This window comes from Octopus bimaculoides, chromosome 19 (genome assembly GCF_046866305.1).
Source record: "Octopus bimaculoides isolate indiv1 chromosome 19, ASM4686630v1, whole genome shotgun sequence".
NCBI lineage: Eukaryota > Metazoa > Mollusca > Cephalopoda > Octopoda > Octopodidae > Octopus > Octopus bimaculoides.
Genome location: NC_142946.1, coordinates 23,766,781 through 23,791,985, shown reverse-complemented (window position 1 = coordinate 23,791,985; position 25,205 = coordinate 23,766,781). Strand labels below are relative to the sequence as shown.

Here is a 25,205-nt window from a genome sequence, read left to right as displayed (position 1 = left end):
TTGTTGGCTTGCAATGCTCAGTATCCTTTTATTTCTGGCTTATTAAGAAGAGAATTATCCCTTAACTACACCAGTAAGCCTAATCCCTTCTCTCACTTGTTGTTGATGAAGACCAATTCCTCAGAATCCAAAGATAAAACATTGTAGAGAGGCAAACTGTTACAGAAGATACTTGTCAACTCAGTTCAATAAAGTTATAGTCTCAATTTCAGATGGTCCCCACCACCTCATCAACTGACCCTGCTTCTGATTTGCATTAACTAGCACTTTTAAAAAAGAACAAAAAAACTCTCAGATATTATTGTTCTCACTATGTACTAATTATTAATAGTGATTACTAAATATTTCACTAAAAGTACTTTTTAAAATGTGATACAAACTTACCATTGCACAAGTCATAAGAGCTCCTCGGTTGGCAGGTGAAAGGAAGCCAAGACAGGCAAATACTAAAAATGTGAAAAAAGTAAAAAATAGTGAGAGATCTTTATTCAACATTTTCAATCGGTTAGTATTCAAAATAATCTTGAGCTTAACTATGTTTCCTGTGTTCCACCTATCAACAGTCTTGCATAGAAAACATGCTGTGACGCTAGTTTCCAGCTGACAAGACTCTGGTCATAATTAAATGAAGACATTGTTAATCCATTCGTTGTCAGTTGTTACATAAAAAAGTTATGAAGGATATCTGAACCGACCTACTTAAATAGAAACTTGATGGAGAAATACTCATACTAGCAGAAAGTTATGCATATCTGTAAGCAATAGAATACCAACAACATTGACAAGAATAGTGGAAATTCCTGGACATCTCATCAAGAAGGCTATCTAGGAACAAGAGATAGCAACTAAATACCTGATCAACAGGAGTGGTGGGGGATGCCTCTAACCTCCAGGTCTTGATAGAAAATAATGATTATGCCTACCAATATGGAAGATATTACCCACATCATCATCATCAGCTGTTCAAAATACAACCTTACCATGAGATTTTACAGTGTTGTTAAAGCCATCTATAAGATTATTCTCAGGAAGAATTGTCCTGATAGTCATAGCGAAACCACACCAGAACCAGAACATATCCACACTTTTAAAAATAAACAATAAGGTGGAATACTCCAATAAAGACATCAACCTGGTGTACATACAATCGGCCTGATATTGTTCAATGGAACAGAGAACAAATGTCATGCACTGTTGTAGAGATCCACATTTGTGAATGTCTCATCAAAAATTAGGGAACAGAAGAATCTCACTGGAAAACTAATGAGAAACTTATATTTTATATAACTTGTGAGCTCTTACATCCTGGCTAAAGATTTTCACTTGTCTATTATCATAGGTGAACTGGGCTATGCAACAACAGATTTGCATAAAAACCAAGAAATGATAGGGCTCTCCAAGAACAAAAGCAAACTAATTCACATTTCCAAAATACAACTGATTAGTGGTACAATGGAAGCTTGTAAAACATTCCAGGAATTCTCCATTTCAGGTACACATAAACCATCATATGTACACATACATAAACAGTAATAAAGTATATACACTTGTGTACTAAAGTGACATCCACAACCACTACAAAAGAACAAGTTTATCCACACACACACATCTCATATATGTACATATTAACCTATTCATATATCCACAAGTCCCAACTTAAAACCTTGCCACTTTGCTAAAGACCAGCTTGAATTCTGCAATGGAAAACATTTTAATAAATCCCAAACAAAGAACAAACAAAATAATACAATACATACATCACATGCACACACAGAGTCATGAAGAATGAAAACTGTCTTAAAGTTTTCAAGATCATTCCACTTGGAATTATAGACTGATTCCAGTTGTCAAGAATTTACTACTGTTGTGTCACATGTATAACAATAGTAAACATAAAATTTAATACACACAGTTTGGACAGAATACACATGGAGCAGAAAGACATAACTGTTACCTAAAGTTATCAAAGTCATGAAAAATATCTGAATGCCATTTCCATTAATAACAGCAAGAAGCATCCCTTTCCTTGGGGGTCTGAACACATCTCCATGAACCAGTTTCCATCCAAATTCTTCTTGAGCATCTTCCTACATCAATATACAAAATGTCAGTATCAAAGAGAAAAAAACTGTTTTAGCTACTGAAGTAAATGTTATTCACATTTCATATAAAACTGCAATGAATAAAGTAACAAGAAAGACGACCTGTTATGCTATATCTAATAAGACCCAGATAGCAATTGATAGATCTAACCTAAATGGGATGAATTTGTTGTTAAGTCCAAGTTACACAAAATTGAACAAATCTTTGACTAAAACATTTCATCTAGTCTTTTTAATGGTATTCAATGTGCCTTCTCTTTTTCAAGAGGATGTGATTCACATATGATTTGGCTGCTATTTGTGACAGATCAAGGTCAAGTGACAATGTAGAGGCTCTCTTTGTGGCTAGCTGACTTTTATGTTATCACTTTAGGTATATACTTCAGAAATTTAACAGAGTATAATATTGTAAAGTGTCTTCTAGTTTAACACTACTTTCAAACTTGTTTCGCTTTGTGATCAAAATATGGACAATTATTTCTAAAACTTTATGCATAATGTAGATCTAAACACTAAGGTATACTGGATCGATACATTATAACAACTATCTTAACAACAAAGAAATGTGTGTATGTATACGTATATATGTATGTATGAATGTGTATCTATAAATATATATATATAGTCCACTCTGCTGAGTGGTTGGTGTTAGGAAGGGCATCCAGCAATAAAAATCCTGCCAAAACAGTCACAGAAGTTTGGTGCAGGTTTCTACCTGGCTGGCTCCTGTCAAATCATCCCACCCATGTCAGCATAGAAGGCAGACATTAAACAATGATGATGATGACATATATATTCATATATACATATATATATATATATATGTATATATATACACATACATATATATATACACATACAGAGAGGGTCATAGCCCAACTAATTAGGGAGCGAATCAATTTAGATGAGATGCAGTTTGGGTTCGTGCCAGGTAAAAGCACTACTGATGCCTTATTTCTAGTGAGACAGTTGCAGGAGAAATACCTAGCTAAGGATAAACCTCTGTACCTAGCTTTCGTTGACATGGAGAAAGCCTTTGACAGGGTCCCCCGATCCCTTATCTGGTGGTCAATGAGGAAACTTGGGATAGAAGAATGGTTAGTGAGAGCTGTGCGAGCCATGTACAGAGATGCTGCCAGTAAGGTGAGGGTTGGAAATGAGTACAGCAATGAATTCCGGGTAGAGGTAGGGGTCCACCAAGGTTCCGTCCTCAGCCCCCTATTATTTACCATAGTCCTCCAGGCAATCACAGAGGAGTTCAAGACAGGTTGCCCCTGGGAGCTCCTCTATGCTGATGACCTTGCCCTAATTGCGGAGTCACTATCAGAACTAGAGGAGAAGTTTCAGGTGTGGAAGCAAGGTCTAGAATTGAAGGGCCTTAGAGTCAACCTAGCTAAAACCAAAATCCTAATAAGTAGGAAGGTAGATAAAACACAAACCCCTTCAGGTAGATGGCCCTGCTCAGTATGTAGAAAAGGAGTAGGTAGTAACTCTATAAGATGTACCCGGTGCAAGCTATGGACACATAAGAGGTGCAGCAACATCAAAGGCAGGTTAACTAGCAAGTTAGTTTTTGTTTGTGGCAGATGTTCAGGTGCAATAAAGACTGCAAACAAACAGGAAACAACTTCTATCCCATTCCAGGGTGAAAAACTAGAGGTAGTCGATAGCTTCCGCTATCTGGGCGACCAAGTTAGTAGTGGGGGTGGGTGCGCTGAAAGTGTAGCTGCTAGAATAAGAATAGCCTGGGCAAAGTTTAGAGAGCTCTTACCCCTGCTGGCGACAAAGGGACTCTCACTCAGAGTAAAAGGCAGACTGTATGACGCATGCGTACGAACAACCATGCTACATGGCAGTGAAACATGGGCTGTAACTGCTGAGGACATACGTAAGCTCGCAAGGAATGAAGCCAGTATGCTCCGTTGGATGTGTAATGTCAATGTGAATACCCGTCAGAGTGTAAGTATCTTGAGAGAAAAGCTGAACATTAGAAGCATCAGTTGTGGCGTGCAAGAGAGACGATTGCGCTGGTATGGACATGTGGTGAGAATGGAGGAGGATAGCTGCGTGAAAAAGTGCCACACCCTAACAGTTGAGGGAACCCGTGGAAGAGGTAGGCCCAGGAAGACCTGGGCTGAGGTGGTGAGGCAAGACCTTCGTACATTGGGCCTCACCGAGGCGATGACTACGGACCGAGACCTTTGGAAATGGGCTGTGCGTGAAAAGACCCGGCAAGCCAAGTAAGATCGTTGCCAGTGCCCCTGGACTGGTTCTTGTGCGGGTGGCACATGAGATGCACCATTTTGAGCGTGGCCGTTGCCAGTACCGCCTGACTGGCTCCTGTAGGATTTTCGAGCGAGATCGTTGCCAGTGCCCCTGGACTGGCTTGTGCGGGTGGCACATAAAAGACACCATTTCGAGCGTGGCCGTTTTCGTGCGGGTGACACGTAAAAGCACCCACTACACTCTCTGAGTGGTTGGCGTTAGGAAGGGCATCCAGCTGTAGAAACTCTGCCAAATCAGACTGGAGCCTGGTGTTGCCATCCGGTTTCACCAGTCCTCAGTCAAATCGTCCAACCCATGCTAGCATGGAAAGCGGACGTTAAACGATGATGATGATGATGACGATATATATATATATATATCATCATCATCGTTTAATATGTCTTCCATACTAGCATGTGTGTGTTTGTACGACTCCTACTCTATCTTTTATATCCCCTCTCATTTTCCTTCCTTTTTCTCGCACCCCCTCTCTCACATTTCTTGGCCTTCTCTTTAACTCCTACTATTTCCCACTCGTTTATCTCCCCTGTACCTTTCTTTTTGTCTCTGATTTCTTTTTTTAATCCTTCAATCCCTCTGCCCCTATCCATCTCTCATCCTTCCACCTGACCGGTGTCCGGCCAGCCATGATCTCTTTTTCTTTCTTGGCCTGACTACTGACCGTCAACACCTTGTGTCCATCTCTTATGTTCCTGCCTTTAGGCTTTCACTTCATACACGCCAGCTCAACTTGATTCATTCTCAGTCGAAAGACGCCTGTTATTATATCTTGTTGTTTGTATTCGTAATTGTGTACCATGTTCTCCATTTTTTTTGTTTATTTGTTTTTTGTCTTTGTTGCTATACACATTTGTTAGCTTTCTTACAAAGGGGTCTAATGCTCTTAGCTTAGACTTTTTTGGGGACAACCAGATCGAACTATCTCAAGTATAAATGCCCGAAATAGTTGTGACTTCTGGGACTTGACTGATGAAAGAAAGCCAAGAATGACCCATCTTTTTTGCCTGTCCTAATTGTTGTTTCTCTTGTCTGTCTTTGCATCATCCATCTGTCTGAACATTTTAATGCCCTCTATTGCGTTTTTGTTCCATTTTTATATTTATATATATATTCCCTCCCTCTCTCTCTCTCTCTCTCTTGGAGAAGCACAAGCACCTACACACACACATATACACACAAATTTGAAAATTTAAAAAAGCAAATAATACAAATGTTTACTTACAGCATTGTCCATTTGGTTGTAACGGGCAATGTCTTTATGTAAAGTTCTCAGCATGATCATGGCTACCATACCAGAGAGGAAGAGAACTATTATCAAGGAATTCATGATGCTGTTAGAAAATATTGAGAGGGGGAAATTACTAATTCCACCAAAGTTAGAATACATAAGATATAGTACAATATTAATAAAGAACACTTAGTTGTTATTAAATTAAATTTGAAAAATAACCTTAATGCACAATTATTTCAAAATGATCCATAATTCATGATTAGACAAATAACATTCATTAAATCTCCCAACATGATGATCTTTTTTTCTCTCTCCCCACAGCCAAGCCCTCACACTCCAAAAAAATAACATGTATTTGACAGAACTGATATGAAGTGTTAGTGCCAAATATTTGTTTGGTTTAGACTTACCTAAACCATTGAATGTTGGAATGAGACATAGAATCCAATATGTAATCCCATCGCGATGACCACTTAATTTTATTATCAACCTAAAAATAAATAAATAAATAAAATTTCAACACTGAAATGTGTTTTGGTAATGACTAAATTCAGAAACTTCAATATCAAAATAGCTTCTTTCATTTAATTTACTTTCTTATTGGAAATAAAATTGAAATTGGTTAATATAAAGTGATTAAGATAAAGAATAATCTTATTTTAGATATTTAAATTAAAATAATAGAGATATAGTGCTTGTAATGTTATTTAAATTTCTCAGAATTGTACGACTAATCAGATTATTTTTGTAAACATGTCAACTGCCATGGCTTGTTACTGGAACTTACCAGTGACACCATGTATTTTCGGTCACACTGCATATTGTTTAATTACAAGGAAATGTTATTTTTTTTTTTTTTTGTGTGTGTGTTTTTACAATATTTTATGATTAAACTTTAATATTTAGCACCCATGTTATTCAAATATCCTTGAAACCATGTCACAGATACAGAATAAAATATTTTCGCAAATTATGAAAATGTACCACCGGTGGTGCATATGGCAATTGTGTGAAGTTTGCAATGAACACCAGTGGTACATGTGGCAGTTAACATGTTAAAATAGGTACTACCACACTTTGTGACAAATTAATTAGATTATAGTAACAACTAAAATTAACAACACTTTTTAGATCCATATCTCTATATCTAAGTTGATAAGGTATTGGAACAAATTCATAGAATGCAAGATCAAATCCACAGCAAATGTTTCATTGTATTTCTGGATATTATGCATAATTATATTACTTCATTTGAAGAACTATGAAGACAAAATAGCAGATTTCAATAATAACGATAATAATAAGCAATAAGAAGAGCATGATAAGATTTGTAATGGAGACTGACTCTGTTTACTGAATTAAACGATATTTTGATAATTTGTCTGCCTTCCTTGGGTTCAAAATGGCAAAACAGAAATACAGAATATGAACAGGAATATCCATCATTCCTTTTTAGACAAAAGGGCATCATCAGATTTTGCTTTTTCATAACTGGTAACAAGGAAAAAGAAAAAAAAAGAAAGTGAGAAAGAGAACATTCAATCAAAAAGTTTTGTGTAAATGAGATAGAATTCACCTATCATTTTGTTTATTCCTCCAGAGTGTGATGTTAGTAATTCACAAATATTTGTGAATTATTAATATCATCATAATCATCATTGTTTAACGTCTGCTTTCCATGCTGGCATGGGTTGGACAGTTTGACTGAGGACTGGCAAGCCAGGAGGCTGCACCAAGCTCCAGTCTGATCTGGCAAGGTTTCTACAGCTGGATGCCCTTCCTAATGCCAACCACTCCAAGAGTGTAGTGGGTGCTTTTTACATGCCACTGGCACGGGGGCCAGTCAAGCGGCACTGGCATCGGCTATGTTCAAATTGTGCTTTTTATGTGCCACCAGCATGGGAGCCAGTCCAATGGCAGTGGCATCGACCATGCTCAAATGGTGCTTTTTACATGCTACCGGCACAGGAACCAGTCAGGCAGCACTGACATCAACCATGCTCATATGATAATTTTTACGTGCCATGACAACGATTTCACTTGACTCAACACTTCTCAAGTACAGTATATTGCCCAACGATTGAAGGGTACTCTCAAATGGACCAGTTATGCGACACTGGCATAGGCCACAGCTACTATCTCACTTGGCTTGCTGGGTCTTCTCAAGCAAAGCATATCTCCAAAAGTATGGTCATTGTCATTGTCTCTGTGAGGCCCAATGTTTGAAGGTCGTACTTCATCACCTTATCCCAAGTCTTCCTGGATCTACCTCTTCCACAGGTTCCCCCCGCTGTTGGGATGTGACACTTCTTCACACAGCTGTCCTCATCCACATGTAACACAACCATACCAGTACAGTCGTCTCTCTTGCACACCACATCTGATGCTTCTTATGTCCAACATTTCTCTCAGGGCGCTTACACTGTCACGTATGTTCACTGACACTACACATCCAGCAGAGCATACTAGCTTCATTTCTTGCAAGCCTATTTTTGAATTATTAAAGTCACACCCTGGAGGAATGAACAAAATGACAGGTGAATTCTATCACATTTACATAATGGCCTTACCCACAATCCTTTATACAATAAATTTTTTTAACTAAATGTTCTTTTACCTTATTACCAGTTTATATTTTGAATTTCTGTATTTCTCTTCTTTTTATTTTTCATCTTGAACCCAAGGAAGAGAGACATATTGTCGAAATATTGCTTGATTCAATAGTCAATCACTATTTATTACAAAGTGCATCATGCTCTTCTTATTGCTTATTTACCTTTGTGAAGAGTATGTCAATCTTTATAAATCATTATTATTATTAACATCAACAACAACAAATAATTTTTTTTAAATGCAGTGGATTAGCCTCTTATCCATGGCAGATATAAGTCATCTTAAAAGGAAATAGAAATTAATTAAAAGCTTCCTAAATTTAGCAATAACTTCTTAATTTTCCATGTTGATATAGGTAGGAGACCATACTGCAAATCTGAATACTTGTATACTGATGAAGAAAGTGTTTGTTTTAAATTTTCTTTTTTTTATTTTTACCCATTCTGCAGCTAATTGCTCAGCAAAAAGGAGTCATACTTATTAACCAAGGAAACTTAGACAAGTTGAATCATTTTCCAAGAATACAACATGGCAATTGTAGCAATGTTTCATATCATGATATTAGGAAAACTTTAAACTTTGTTTAGCTCTAACATTTCATATACAAATATTCAAATTTACAACACAGTGATTTAACATGAATAGCCTTTTTACTGTCATCTCAAACAAGAGTGAGTCCTTTTCTTTTAACACACAGATATCATCTATACAATCATAAGACAGACTTGCACTAATTTCTTTGTGCAATGACTTTCAAAGCTTACTTTAACAGTGGATGACCACTTAATCTGCTTCAACAGTACCAAGATACAATTGCAACATACACGGAAATTGTTTTGATTCAAATTTCTTTACACACAAACAATTAAAATGCAAATACTGGGACTTACAATTTTGAATGATCTCTCAGTACATTACCAAAATTATATCCAAAAGACCAGGATCCCTCTTCAAGACTGGAAAATACTTCAGATCTAAATACTTGCTAAACCTTTACAGGTAAAAGCTACACTGCTCAAGTAAAACCCACAGTAGAAAAATGCTCACATATCAACTCACAAACATTCTGCATTGCATCCAAAAGAAAGCCATTTTGTCAGTCAGTTAATAATCTACAACCATTAGCTAAAAAATGCTACTTTCCTCTTTCTGCTTTGTTTATTCCTATTACAACAGATACAATACTTCTAAACTAACTAACAGCATACTCTGTCCATCCATGTTCACTTGACCTCTCACCACTCCCCCTGCTCAATTCCCTCCACTCTACATTTTTTTTTAAAGATAGATGCATTCACTTCATCAGTCAAGGAGGATACTATGACTCCTCTTCTGACCAACAAATGAAAAGAATAATATGAGAAAACAATAAAACATCAATTCTCTCATGAGATGTGTCCCTCTAGGTAGATTGGTATTTACAGATTTTTCAGTTGATTAACACCTTTATACTACCTTGCCTAAGACCATCCTGATTTTAAGTGATCTAAGTTAATATTTCCTATTAAAATTTCAGATAAACTTCATGTTCCAAAGAGCTTTATAACATCAAAATTATTTTACTAAATTCTTCGTTATTTCCAGAATCAATTGAAATAAAGAGTGTATTTCAACAGAAATGTAATACTGAAGAGGATAAGAAGCAAATTGCAACAATAAAAAAAAACATGGAGATTAAACAATCTCTATTAAGTATAACTTATAATTAGCATAACACCTATTTTGATAGAAGACAATAACAGAGAACTATAATATTTAGCAGTTTGTTCCTCAATTTGTTAAAGGAAAAAAACAGTTGGGTACTACATACCAATTGTGTGATACCAAAGAGGAAGTGGGTTTAGAAAGTAGAAAAGGGTTATGTACAAACTTGATCCCATGTACTCAGTGCAAACAATGGGCAGGCAAAAAATGCAGTTAAATGTGATGTCAGACAACAAGGAATTCAGATGTGCTACTTGTTCAGGCATGACTACTATTCTATTATTAATTATATCTGAATACAAAATAAAATCTATGAACTATTCAGTTGGATCGCAAAACATTAAAGATTCTTTCTGCTTCCCATGATCTAATAAGTGCTTGGTGGTGAAAGTTACAATAGCAAAAGAAAGAAAAGAATGGAGATAATTCTCAATGCACAAGTTAGTTTATATAAAAAGTGTTATTTCTACATGGTAATAAGATATGAGCAATGAAGGAATAAAGATCTGGAAAGGTTGGAGAGAAATAAATGTAGCTTAACTTAATGAATATGCAACTTATATAAAAGGTTGAGAGCAACTGAGCTGAGAGAATATGTGGTATTAAAAGTTAAGGTATGTTTAATGTATACAGGGGAGACATCTTTGTTGATCAGGAAACGATGTAAACACGCACAGAGTGCCGAGCTAAGAAGTACTGTGTGCTAACAATGGAAGATACCACAGATCAAAGAAAACATAGAAGGAAGTGGGTAAGTTAGATCTGAAGATGTTGGGCTTCATACACAAAACAAGCTCAAGATCAAGTACTTTACCATGTTGCAAACTCATCCATCCAAATCATGTCAATATGGAAAAGAGAATTCATAACAATAATATGAGAAAACAATATGATGAAAGTGATGAAAACCAATTTAAATCTTATGACATAATAATAATAATACTTTCTATTATAGGCACAAGGCCTAAAATTTGGTGGGGGGAGGGCTAGTCAATTCTATCTACCCCAGTGTGTAACTGGTACTGATTTCATCAACCCAGGAAGGATGAAAGACAAAGTCGACCTCGGTGTAATTTGAACTCAAAATGTAAAGACAGACAAAATGCTGCTAAGTATTTTGCCCAACATACTAAGGATTCTGCTAGCTCACTGCCTTAAATGATAATAATGATGATGATGATGATGATGATGATGATGATGATGATAATAATAATGTAGCCACAACAGAAGTTGCTGGAAAAAATAGGTGGGATTGGCTGAAGGAAAAAACACTAGAAAAAAGAGACTGAGAGCACTATACTGGTAACACAAGACCGATCTTTGGCAATTAACTGGAGGGTCAACCTTTGGAATAAGGAAGTGTCTCCCTTGTGCTGCACCTGTAATAGAGTGGATGAAACCATTGCCCATATCATGAATGAATGCCACATACTTGCCTAAAACCACTACACATTGTGGTAACACAATAAGGTACCAAAAGAGCTGCATTGAAAATTGTGCGAAAAGTGTTGGCTAGAGAGAGGCAAGACGTGGTATGAGCACAAACCACAGAGAGTGGTGGAGTCAGAGACTTCTAAAATTCTCTGGGATTTCCCAATCCAAACAGGTCAGGTGCTAGAGTATAACAGACTGGACCTAGAGGTGGTCGACAAGATGCACCACATGTGCTATATAGTTGATGTTGTGTGCCCCTTTGACCCATGAATAGTCAAGAAGGTAGGTTAAAAAATAGATAAATACAACTCTCTTAAGTATGAAATAGCCCAGCTAAGGAAAATGAAGAAGGTGAAGATAGTGCCAATTGTTGGGTCTTTGGGGACAGTATCAGAAGGTATCAAGAGGAATATAAAGGAAATTGGAAAAGAGTGCCCAGTAGAACTGTTACAAAAGGTTTGCCTCCTTGGCACAGCCAAAATAATTAGGAAAGTATCAGATAGTTGAAAAGGACAGATAGTATGATATTGTAGGCTGCAAGCAGCAAGCCTGCTATGTATGCAAGTCTCCAGAAGTTCCAACAAAACCTGTGATAAAAAGAAGTAATAACAATGATGGTGGTAGCATACCACATTTATGGATCCTGAAATTGCTGGACATTTTCAAAATTTCTCCTGTAACTTCAAACTTGCAGAAGCATAACATGTCATTGTGGAATACAAATCTTCAATTATATCACTCTAATGGAAGAATAACTTCAAACAATATTAACCTCAACTGTGACATTTTCAAAGGTGACTCACTTTCACCTCTAATTTTTTGCAAGGCCCTAATACCTCTTACAAGTGAACCTAACAGAACAGGGTATGGGTATAAAAGTGACAAGAAAATAAGCCGTCTATTTTACATGGATGACTTAAACTTATGATAAAGGCAATGACGAGCTTGAAAGCCTATTATATACTGTGAAAGCATTCAGTGATGACATCTGAATGTAGTCTGGTCTTAATAAATGTACCAAGCCCATTTTCCAAAAAGGAAAACTGAAGACCTCAAATTCAGTCATGTTAGATGTTGACACAATTATAAAAGAACTTGAACAGGAACAAGCTTACAAATACCTAGGGCTAAATGAAAGCTAAGCGTGAAAGAGAAGCTCAGGAATGAATGTTATAGGAGAGTTAAAGCAATCCTGAAATCTGAACTAAATGCACGTAACAAGATGTTAGCCATAAATTCCTTAGCAGTTCTAGTTGTTATTTATAGATTCAATGTATTGAACTGGAATATCGGTGAAATAAAGAAAACTGAAAAATATATAAACTGCTGACTTGTAATAAGATGCACTACACAAAGACAGATGTGGATTGTCTTTACCATCCCAGTGCCCAAGGAAGTTGAGGTTTGATCTAGTTTGAACTCTCTTACAAAACCATCACAAATGAACTGGTCATATATCTTGAAACATCTAACGACTAGATGTTAAAACTCATTTAAAATCATAATAATGATAATAATAATCCTTTCTATTGTAGGGACAAAGCCTGAAATTTGGGGGAAGGGATTAAGTCGATTACATTGACCCCAGTGTGTAACTGGTACTTATTTAATCAACCTCAAAAGGATAAAAGGCAAAGTTGACCTTGGCGGAATTTGAAATCAGAACATAGCGACGGGCAAAATACTGCTAAGCATTTTGTCCAGCACACTAATGATTTTGCCAGCTCACCGCCTTAATGATAATAATAATAATAGTAGTAGTCTCTTATGCCTTAAGAGATTGTGTCTTGGTTTAATGCAGATAAGGTATTAAATCTTTCTCCCTAGAAACCAAAGAAACCAGAGTAACATTCACAGACAATAAGCGACCTGACAAAGTGCAGAATAAAATGGTTACTCAGCAACACATTAAAACATTTACAACAGATTTGAACTCTTAATTCAAGAGTTCAAATATTCCAATACATCATCCACTCAGTCATCTTATCTTTATAAATGAATTTTGATCAAATTCCGATGTCGTACTAAAATAGCATTAACATTTCATAGATCAAAGCATGCTAAACGTCTCTTTAAAATATATCATCATGCATCAAGTTTCCAAATAAATATATACAAGCTTTTTTAGAAAATCTTTTAAAATGCTACCTTAACTTACCCGATAGCGAACTGTATATGTATAGTCAATTGTTATGTCATTTTTGTTATCAGCTTTGATAGCCAAAGGAGGTCCATTACATTTATCACTTTTGTAACTAAACAGAAAAAAACATCATTTAATTATTTTTAATAAATAAACAGATATTTTCACATCTAATGTTTGATATTCTTTTTCTCATGCGTTATTATTTAAAGGTAACTTATGCAATAAGTTATCTAATCTCTCTACAAGACCTCACAATAGACAAACAGATAAATCAATTTATTCATGATGTTCTACAGTCAGTTTACCGGGTCTATTTGAAATTCAAATCAAATCAAAGTACAAAACAATTCAAAACTTTGTTCTTCACCTGTACTAATTTCAATCATTATTACAGATAGCAGAATTGATTGAGGGGTGAGCAAAACACCTTGTAAGATTTCATTATTCTCTTTATCTTCTGAGTTCAAATCCCAACAGGGTTGACTTTGACTTTCATTCTTTTGTGCTGATAAAAGAAGTACCAGTCAAGTAACAGATCAGTGCAATTCACTGTACCATCCCTCAAATTGTGTTCTTCTGCCTCTCATGGAAATCAATATTTATAGAAGGGTACACAGCACAAGTGAGATAGTTGATTACTAGACTAAATGCATTATATTATAATTCCTCCCATTAAGTTTTGAATTCAAATCCTGTCAAGTTCTAGTTCATCTTTCATTATGTCAAAGATAATAAAATAAGTCTCGTAATATTGAAGTATAATTACATAATCTGGAATCAATGCAATCAACTCAATATTGCTGCTCCAACAACTGGGCTTGTGCGGAAGTAAATCTTTGATGTTACTGTTACTATTTGGAAGAAGTGAAGGGAGGGGAATGCTGACTTATTTTCCACTAGAGTACCAGATGAGGGGTACAATTACAAAAACACATTAAGTGAAAAGGTTTACATTGAAAATCAATGAGAAAAAAAACAAACATGAAATACAGCCAGCCCACTTATGCATACCTTTCCTTCATTGGACACTAAACTCTGCTTGCGAAGACCTGTTGAGGCAAGTGAAATCAAAATCGAACCAAATTCGATGACTGGCACCCATGCCAACCTCTCCTTCATTGGACACTAAACTCGGCTTGCGAAGACCTGTTGGGGCAAGTGAAATTGAAATCATGATTGAACCAAATTCGATGACTGGCACCTGTGCCAGTGGAGCACTAAGAACACCGTCCAAGCATGATCATTGCCAGAGCAGCTGTCTGGCTTCCGTGCCAGGGGCATGTAAATAGCACCATTTGAGCATGATTGTTAGCAGCGTCGCCTTACTGGCATTTGTGCTGGTCATATTTGGGAGTCCAGCAGGAAACTTTAATGATCGTTTCTGATAAGATCCTTGGGAGGAGGTAGCTGAGGACACTGTACTCCAACAACCTCCATGGAATAGTGGGTGGTGAAAATGGATGCATGGAACTACAATGAGAAATGATGAATAAATAGCAGATACAGCTCTTCAAGAGCTAATTTCTAAAGCTCATCAATTTCTGAAATATCAGTTTCAAATTTTGGCATAGGGCCAGCAATTTTAGGAGAAGAGTAAGTCAGTGACATCAGATCCCAGTATTCAACTGGTACTTATTTTATTGACTCCAAAAGGAAGGAAGGCAAAGTCGACCCCAGCAGAATTTGAACTCAAAATGTGAAGACAGATGAAATACCGCTAAGTGTTTTGCCAAATATTTGATTCAAAACATGGCTGTTTAGTAATAAATTCAAAAAGATTTTGAAATCTAGAAAGTACCTGCGTGGTGTAACTCTGGCTGATATAATCCTTCCACCTTTGCCAGTTAAAGATTCTCCCCAATCTTCCTCTTTTCCACTGTGATAAGTGATATCTATATCAACATGGTTGAAGAGGTAATAGGTATTCGTCTCAGTGTATGAATCCTAAAAATAAGCACAAAAAACATTTCATTAACATTTCATGAGGATATAAGATTTGCTAAAAATATTTATTTATTTACTTATTTGTCTGTTTATTCATCTATATCTGTTTTGCATCTTTTTCTCCCTCACACATGTAGAGTATGTTACAGTACACTAGTGCTTATCCCACTATAAACTGTATTAAGCAACTCAGAAAGAATTTACAAATGACAGAACATCAGTTTGTTGAAAATTCACAAATGGTAAGATTTTAGTTCAATACTGTAAACATTTCAAATGATTATAGAATACCAATACATACGAAAGAAGTATTGACACTGCACTCTTTACACAATGAACTAATTCTCCACTCTAAACAGGGAAACTTAAAGTTGAATTAGCTTCGTCTTGATAAAATATCAGACTGACAACTTTTTAGCCCCTAAACTGATCTCTTAAACACTCCAACAGCTATGACCTAGTACCACCTGACTGGCCTTCATAGGATTTTCGAGTGAGATCGTTGCCAGTACCCCTGGACCGGCTCTTGTGCGGGTGGCACATAAAATACACCATTTTGAGCGTGGCCGTCGCCAGTACCGCCTGACTGGCCTTCGTGCGGGTGACACGTAAAAGCACCCACTACACTCTCGGAGTGGTTGGCGTTAGGAAGGGCATCCAGCTGTAGAAACTCTGCCAAATCAGATTGGAGCCTGGTGTAGCCATCTGGTTTCACCAGTCCTCAGTCAAATCGTCCAACCCATGCTAGCATGGAAAGCAGACGTTAAACGATGATGATGATGATGAAAGTGGAAAAAGAAGTGAGGATAAAAAAATGAATAAAAATAGTAATGAAATAAATAAAAGAGGTGATTATAAATTATTAATATGCATTAAAGTCAATTTTCAAAAGCTCATTTTTCATGTGACACGAACCTATACAGTAACTAAAATAATGCATAATTACAAAATCATTTATTTTAGTTAAAATATATGTTAACTAAAATATATAATTTACAATTACTGTAAAAAACCCATGTAATTTGCAGACCTGTGTAATTTACACATATGATTTTCAGGACAAAAATTGTTAAAAAAAAAGCTTATACTCATGCAAAATTCACACCCAAAAGTTTTCAGAATTGCCAATATGGCCAGTGGGAAAAAGGTTTTCAATTTGTTGTATTTAGCATAATTTCACTTACTTATGATTAGATTTTATTAAATTTTTATTAAATAAAAATAATTTCTGTATAACAGGTATCATATTAAAAGCTATTAATTTACAAAGTGTTTGTGTTGTCTTTCATATAAATAAAATCCATTTTGCAGACTGACAGATGTCAGTCTGCTTTACTCCTCTTCCCTCGACAATGTCAGTCTGCTTTATTCACTCACCATACCCTCCTCTTCCCTCAACTTTAGCGTTCCAATATAAATAAGTAATGAAAAATATGACGCTGATTGCCTGGTGGTATATGTGTGTGTGTGTGCATACATGTAACTGTACAAGACTAAGTATTTAAGTGTCTGTATGTGTATGTGACTATATGAGACTGTGTTTGTGTGTTTCCATGCAACTGTGTAGATTAACCAAAGTATTATTTTACAAATTGTGAGCAGACAATAGCTGTATGTGTATGTGTGTATATATACATGTATAAAAAATACAAAAATGGGACACGAACGCAAAACATCCAGACAGACGTTACAAAGAAAACAAGGACGGGTCATTCAGAGTTTTCTTTCCTCAGTCAGGTTCCAGATTATCTTTGCAATTTCGGCTCGTTATACTCGAGATTCTCGAGTATAACAAGCCGAAATTGCAAAGATAATCTGGAACTCGACTGAGGAAAGAAAACTCCGAATGACCCGTCCTTGTTTTCTTTGTATCTTCTGTCTGGATGTTTTGTTGTCTCTTTTTTGTATCCCATTTCTGTCTGGATGTTTTGCGTTCTTGTCCCATTTTTGTATTTTTTATATATAAAAATATAGCGGCGTACGTACACTTTGGTCTCTTATATATATATATATATATATATATATATATATATATATATATATATATATGTATATATATACATGTGGGCTTCTCTTTCTCTCTCTCATACACTCACAGATATGCATACACAGGAAAAGTTGTTAAGAATTATCAACAAAGCTGATAAATACGCACAGATGTAGCAAACTAAGTTTAATTACCAATAAACATCAGCCTGGATGATACTCAACCAAGTTAAATATGTAAAATATGGCCCAGACTGTGGTTACCAGCATGTACATCAGACCTCAAAAAGTAGCTAACCATTTAATGGTTTTAGTAAAGTTATGCAGAAACTGTAAGCATTATACCATCCAGCATAAATAAAAGTCAACTTCATTATATTTAAGCCCATTAAATGAGTCAACTTCGGGTACAAATGTTTACATTTTGTACGTCATTTTTCAACAACAAAAAATTTCTAAAATAATTCTGGAAATGATCTACTCATGTAATCTACGCACCCCGTAAAGTTTATTTTCATTTTTGCAAAAAAGAGTGCATAAATTACATGGGTTTTTACAGTACACATTTATTTCATGTAATTTATCATCGTTATCATTTAGCGCCCATTTTCCATGCTGGCATGGGTTAGACAGTTTGACCAGAGTTGGCAAGCTGGACAGCTGCACCAAGTTCCGGTCTAATTAGACTTGGTTTCTACAGCTGGATGTCCTTCCTAATGCCAACCACATTACAGTGTATGCTGGATGCTTTTAACGTGACGCCAGCATTATTGACTATATTTTAACATCAGGTGATAAACTGGTTGTTTTGGTTAAGAAGCTCACTTTTCATCCACATGGTTTCAGGTTCAGTCCCACTGAATGAATGACACCTTGGACAAATGTCTTCTACTATAGCTATGGGCTGACCAATGTCTTATGAGTGAATTTGGTTGATGGAAATTGTGTGGAAGCCTGTCATGTGAGTGTATGTGCATGTATATTATGTGTGTGTTGTATGTGCGAATGCATAGGTATGTGTCTCTGTGTCTGTATTTATCCCACCATCACTACCTGAAAACAAATGCAGTTTTCTTTATATTCCTGTAACTTAACAGTTTGGCAAAAGAGATTGATAGAATAAGTACCAGAGATCAGACTTAAAAATAAGTACTGGGGGTTGATTTGTTCTACTAAAACCCTTCAAGACAGTTCCCCAGTATGGTCACAGACCAATGGTTGTAACAAGGAAAAGATAAACGGCTTTAAAAATTGCATTGATGCATATAAATCATTCCTAACTGAGGAATTTCTAACAATCAACAAAATAGTCACTAACTATACATAATTTGAATTTAAAATAAAAAGGGAAAATATCACATAATACATACTCTTGTCCGACATATGCCTTTTCTATAGCCATCTTTTGTAACATAACAACCAATAGGGAAGCCAGTATTACAATGGTGTTTGTTGTTTTCAACATCATAGCACCAGGTGATTGGCATATTATCAATAATCCTTGAAATAACAAAAAGAAATCAATGAAGTAAAATATATACTGATACTATTTTATTTTATTTTAAGACAAATAGAAATCAAGTAAAAACTTTATTTAAAACAAAGTTAAACTTTACCAATGGTGTCGATATTCCAGGCTAATACCCCTCAAGATGAAGTCAAGTTTGCTTTTTGAAGCTGCATCGCCTTTTGAATATTTCTTCTGGCAGATTTTCTTGCAATTAATATCTGTTAAAAATGTCATCTGAAATAGCAACCAAAACAATAACATTTTAATATATATTTCAGAATATTGCAAAATATTTTGGAAATAAAATCATTAGAATAAGTCATTGTCTTTAATTCCAAGATTATGATATATAGTAAGCAGTCTAATAATGAATATAAGTAATTTAGATGAAAGACTTAAACCGTAATTTTTATTTCAAGTAACCCTTTTGATACCAACTTGCCTGACACCAACCCTGGTTCTATGATACAAACTTCCTGCTATAAAGTGATCTAAATTAAAACTCTTATGTTCCAAACACAAGCTTAATAATGGCTTCAAATTTAGGCACAAGGCCAGCAACTTGGTGGTGGGGTGGTGAGTCAGTTATATCAACACCAATACTCAACTGGTACTTATTTTATTGACCCCGACCTCAGTGGAATTTGAACTCAGGACATAAAGACAGATGAAATACTACCAAGCATTTTGCCTGGCATGCTTATGATTCTGCCAGCTCACCACCTTAAATGCAATCTTAATAATGGCAGTTATTTTAATAAATTCTTTGTTATTTTCAAAATAAGTTGAAACAAAGGCAGTGTATTTCAACAGAAATGTGATAACAAAAAGATTAAAAATATACTTTGGTTGTAAAAACATATTGGTTATATTGACAAATGCATATATACATTTACATAGCTACATATGTATGCATTCATACTAGCAGAACCTGTAGAAATTCCATAGTTGTTTTGAAAATAGTAAACTGGTTGGAGGTTTATAGAGAACTGCGAAATATCATTCAACCACGGTAGTGGTTGAATATACTCTTAAGTCCACCATTTCGTCAATCGCAGCAGCCTCCAAGCTTCCCCACTAATTCAGTTCTCACTAAATTGCAACCTGTTAATAGTTTTACAGAGGACACCTCAGCTACACTTTGGCATAAATAGTTTGAGATTTGATTCAGGACAAAAAAAGTTACATCAAAATATGTCAGACCCCAAGGTGGGCAATAAGGCAAATATTCATCTTCAATTAACATAATTTTTTTTTATTTTACAATAAAAGTATACTTTTCTTAGGCTTAAATGATAGAAAAATGCATGAAGGAATTCAGAATCGTTAGTCACATTGAACAAAAATTAGTAGAAAAAAAACTTACGAGGTAAAATGTCATGAAATTTATTGTAAGTAAGTGAGGAAGTAAGATGTAATACCCCAATAATGTTAAGATAAGAATGTATTTCTAAAATGAATGTTTACATTCTAACACGGTGAGTTGGTAAAAAAGTTAGCGCACCAGGCGAAATGCTTAGCAGTATTTCATCTGTCTTTTCGTTCTGAGTTCAAATTCCACCGAGGTCGACTTTACCTTTCGTATATTTAATTTTTTTAATTAAGTATTGAATGAAGTTATTTTTAATATGCTGTTGAATTAGGATAAGTTTAACTTTTATCATTAATTTTTTTCTTTCAGCTTTAACTTGCTTTTCCTTTTTAGTTGCTTTCCTTTTCTTTTTAGTTAATTATTTAATCAGACTAGTTCATTAATGTGTTACATGCTTCAGATATGTGCATCTAAATTTATTGGGGCAGGAATATAGTCATTTTTAGCTGTGTCTCTATGGGCAAACCTGAAGGCATGTAGTAAGGCTGTCCAAAAATGGCATTGGTTAAAAGTGCTTATATTCTAAATTTACTTTATAAATTTCAAAATTAATCAAAAGGGATTTTTCATAAATCAAATTTATATTAATGAGATAGGTAATTTTAACTCGTGTATATCTTATATGTTTTTATAATTACTGTTGTATTGAATAATTATTGATACATCTAGATTAGCAGCAGTCAGTGCTAATCACCAACTCAAAATCTAGGTTACTTAAGGTGAGCCTGGTAACTGATGGTTTTGGGGTCTTGTTGTTTGTAACTTTTGGTGAGTCATGGTGCAACCAACAACCATTGTAGACGATTTGCTGAGGGCTGGAATGTCTTTGATGATAAGGTTTGCAGTATCAGGGTTGATTTGAGGCTAAATAACAACAACATTATGGTAAATTTCTATATTAACACCTGCACGATTTGTTGCCAATTGTATGAGGCAACAACTAACAATTCATCAATCACCTTGTGAAGGGTAAACGAAGGGATGGGATGGGATCTGCCACAAAATTCACAAACAAGCAACATTCTGGTGTTATAATTACTATTAAATAAATCATTTGCTTAATTTCTCTTAGAAATAACTATTCTCACTTTGAAGTGGCAAAGCTCCATTTTCTTGAGGTCGATTTACTCGACTAAAGCTTTTTGTATTCTCTTTCTGTTTATTTTCTTATGTTCCTTTCTGTTGAAGAGCATAAAAGATTTTCTCACCTTCCGAGTCTAATTCACATGTCTTCGTCTTTTTGTGTTTTTGGAAATTCCAACTATATATATATATATATATATTTCCATATATATATATATATATATTTCCATGAGAATTAGAGGTTGGGAAGCCTACCAACTAAGGGATAGTACCTAGCCAATATGCTGCTGGCAGTGTGCCCAATTATTAATACCCAAGGGCTGGTTATTGCTGGCAATTTCGCAATCGAGTGTCATATATGGGCAGGGGTAAAAAGTGGTTTAGCCTTAATTTATATGGCAAAAAGAAAATGAAGGGGATACAAAAATGACATACATCAGCCGGTCATTTATGTTATTTTTGTATCCCATTTCCTTTTTGCCGTACATATATATATATATATATATATATATATATATATATATACATACATATATATATATTACAAATGTGTACTTGCATAGCAAATGACCTGATCTGAGATTGTATGCTGAAACAAAAACAATTGCAATGTGGAAGGTGTTTATAAGCCATTTAAAAACACACAAAAACTGTTAGATTCACTTGAACATTTAAATTTAATTTGCCAAAATATTTTCGGCGCTTTGAGACCACGATGTTCACTGACAGAATTCCGTGCTGCAAAACTTTATATTTCATGGAGCTACAGCAAACTGTTTTAAATAATAGTACATGTAACTCCTACTAAATGTGTTGAGTGCCTTTTCCTTTTGTTTGTCCACTCACATATGTATATATAGTTGTGTATGAGTATGCGTGTTATTATCCTAATTTATATCCAAGATAATGAAAAAAAAAACAACAAATTTTACCTCATACGGAGATGGTCGTATCCTTTCACCAAATACAACTTGACCAAGGTTTTCTACAGGAGAGTGTGATTCATCAGTAGTACAAAAATCAAAACTATACATAAGAAAAAAAGTACTGGATTAGTATTTATTCACAACATAATTTTCATAGTTTATAAACCTTAATATCTTAATTCCCTTCCACCTTTAATTGAATACATTTGATGTTGGAACCTATTTTCTCAATTATTTCTCTCTCTCTCTTTCTCATATTTGATGACCGGCACCTGTGCCAGTGGAGCACTAACAGCACCGTCCGAGCATGATTATTGCCAGAGCAGCTGTCTGGCTTCCATGCTAGTGGCACGTAAATAGCACCATTTGACCGTGATCGTTACCAGCGTCGCCTTACTGGCACTTGTGCTGGTGCCACATTAGAAGATCATTCAAGTGAGGTTGTTGCCAGTGCTGCTGGACTGGCTCTCATGCACACTTTTTACCACACAGCCATGCCTGCACCTATAGTAATCTTTACATCAAGGTGTCAACAAAGTTCAAGTACTAACAAGTCTTACATTTTTAATGTCACTCATATATACCTTTTATAACTGTAGATTTCACTTTGTTTAAAATTAATTATTTATTTACAATCCTAGATAACCAATAATAAATTTAATTTAGTTCTCTGAAGGTTTTCAGTCATTTAAAAATTGTATATTTTGAGGTTTATTCTCTAACTCAAGGAAAAGAAAGGAAATTAAATGATTACGGGTATACTAAATATGGTGGCTGTAGAAGTATCGGAACATGTAACAAGTCAAAAACTTTCAAACAATACACAGTGAGTAAATATAGCTCATAAGAAATAAGTTGAATTTGAGTACTTTTCAAAATCATCCAAAGCTTTCAAATTAACCCTTTTGTTACCATATTTCTGTTGAGATGCTCTGTGTTTTTTTCAATTAATTTTAAATATAACATAGAATTTAGTAAAATAAATTAGTTATCAAACTAGTGTTAGGAACATAAATTGTGACTAAGGTCTGGTGGAAGATTTTTTTGTTTTGGCATCTGGAAGATGGTATTACAGTTGTTTCTATCTACCATCCTTGATGATGTTTTAGCATCTTTATTTTACAAACTTTCACATACCCAAATGTCCAGTTGATATCACTTGGTAATGCATATTCTATTTTCCCCATATCACAACTCTAAATATTTACACACACACACACACATACACACACACAAACAAACAAATGAAAACATATAAATTCTTTTTTCATCATCATCATCATCATCATCGTTTAACGTCCATTTTCCATGCTGGCATGGGTTGGCTGATTCAACTGGGGTCTGGGAAGCCAGGAGGCTGCACCAGGCTCCAGTCTGATCTGGCAGTGTTTCTACAACTGGATGCCCTTCCTAACGCCAACCACTCCGAGAGTGTAGAGGGTGCTTTTTTTACGTGCCACTGGCACAGGGGCCAGGAGGCATTGGCATCGACCATGATTGGATGGGTTGAATTTTTCTCGCTAATCTTTTAAAAAAATCAAATTCAGCATTTAAATATCCCCCACCTAGTTTTCTTCTATGTTTTCTAAATGTAACATGTTAAAAATGGTTCTGCCAAGCCTATCAGACAAATTTTTTAAATTACACTGATGAAAATATATAATTTAGCTTCCCCAAAATGTCCAAATAAATTTAATTAAACTGAGAAAGGAATAAAACTGCAGTATGCTGAACAACAAATCTGAACTTAAATCTCAAATAATTATAAATGTAAAACTTGGATTTATTATCTTAGCCATGAGTGGTCTTCTATATTGATAGCACTTATCAACTCAACATATCTATATACAGTTCATATCTATACTTGTACTATCAAGTCAGATGTTTCTTGATTTTTAATTAGATAGAGGCACTGGCACCTTGGACATATTTCTTTACAATATCCTCCGTTTGACCATTGACTTACAAATAGAATTTCATTAACAGAAACTGTCAGAGCTCATCATACAATATTTGTATGTGTGTATTTGTGCTTACTGGTGTAAATCAGTGTCCCAGTGTCCCTTTATGTCAAGTATGTAACTTAGCTATTTGATAATTAGGGATCAATAAAATAATTACAGAAGTGTAATTGTCAAGTAAATGATTTGATCTGAGACCATATGTTGAAACTAAAATGATTGTGGTTTGGAAAACACATATCAGCCATTCAGAAACACAACCTGCTCACTGACAACAGAACATTGCAGTGTACCATTGTCAGTGACCAGGTCACAGTTTCAAGCAATGAAAATTTTGACACCAAATTACAGCCAATAAATGTTTAAGTGAAGTTAAACAGCTTTTGTGTGTTTCTGAACAACTAATATGCATCTTACTAATTGCAAATAAAATAATTACCTTATTGAAATAAGCATTGGTTGATACAATTAATTAAGATCTCTAAAATCAATGCCCTAACACGGCTGCAGTCCAATGACTGAAACCAGAGAATACACAGCATACTTATCAATTATTTGTAAAGAAAAATAAAAACTTACCTGTGGTATTCATAGGGTACCACTGTTTCTGGAGAATTCAGTCTGTTCACAAATATAGGTATCTCAGACTGAAAATACAGAAGAATTTGAAATTTTATTTTTATCATTTATTAATGGCATACCCAGTGTAATATAACAAATTCTTGTCTTCCTAATTACAGCTAGCCTTTATATAACATATTAATGCACCATTCCTTAAAAAACATTTAACCCTTTAGCATTAAAATTACTCTGTCAAATGCAATACTTATAGAGTCATATTATTTTGAATTAATTATGCATTACCTTGTAGGTTCAAGATTTTAATGATATGATTGTTTAGGTTTAA

The 25,205-nt window shown here is 35.1% G+C and overlaps 1 protein-coding gene across 1 annotated transcript in view; it reads right to left on the bottom strand.

Moving 5' to 3' along the window:
* LOC106873103 (transmembrane 9 superfamily member 2) overlaps positions 1 to 25,205 on the bottom strand; it is a 66,047-nt gene that overhangs the window by 11,292 nt on the left and 29,550 nt on the right. Inside the window, exons 2-11 of the mRNA XM_014920331.3 lie at positions 24,878 to 24,945; positions 22,344 to 22,437; positions 19,063 to 19,190; positions 18,817 to 18,946; positions 15,315 to 15,460; positions 13,529 to 13,625; positions 6,030 to 6,109; positions 5,611 to 5,719; positions 1,955 to 2,087; positions 385 to 446 (exon numbers count right to left, since the gene is read on the bottom strand). Coding sequence (XP_014775817.1) covers positions 385 to 446; positions 1,955 to 2,087; positions 5,611 to 5,719; positions 6,030 to 6,109; positions 13,529 to 13,625; positions 15,315 to 15,460; positions 18,817 to 18,946; positions 19,063 to 19,190; positions 22,344 to 22,437; positions 24,878 to 24,945 — 1,047 coding nt within the window. The remainder of the gene's footprint in view (positions 1 to 384; positions 447 to 1,954; positions 2,088 to 5,610; positions 5,720 to 6,029; positions 6,110 to 13,528; positions 13,626 to 15,314; positions 15,461 to 18,816; positions 18,947 to 19,062; positions 19,191 to 22,343; positions 22,438 to 24,877; positions 24,946 to 25,205) is intronic.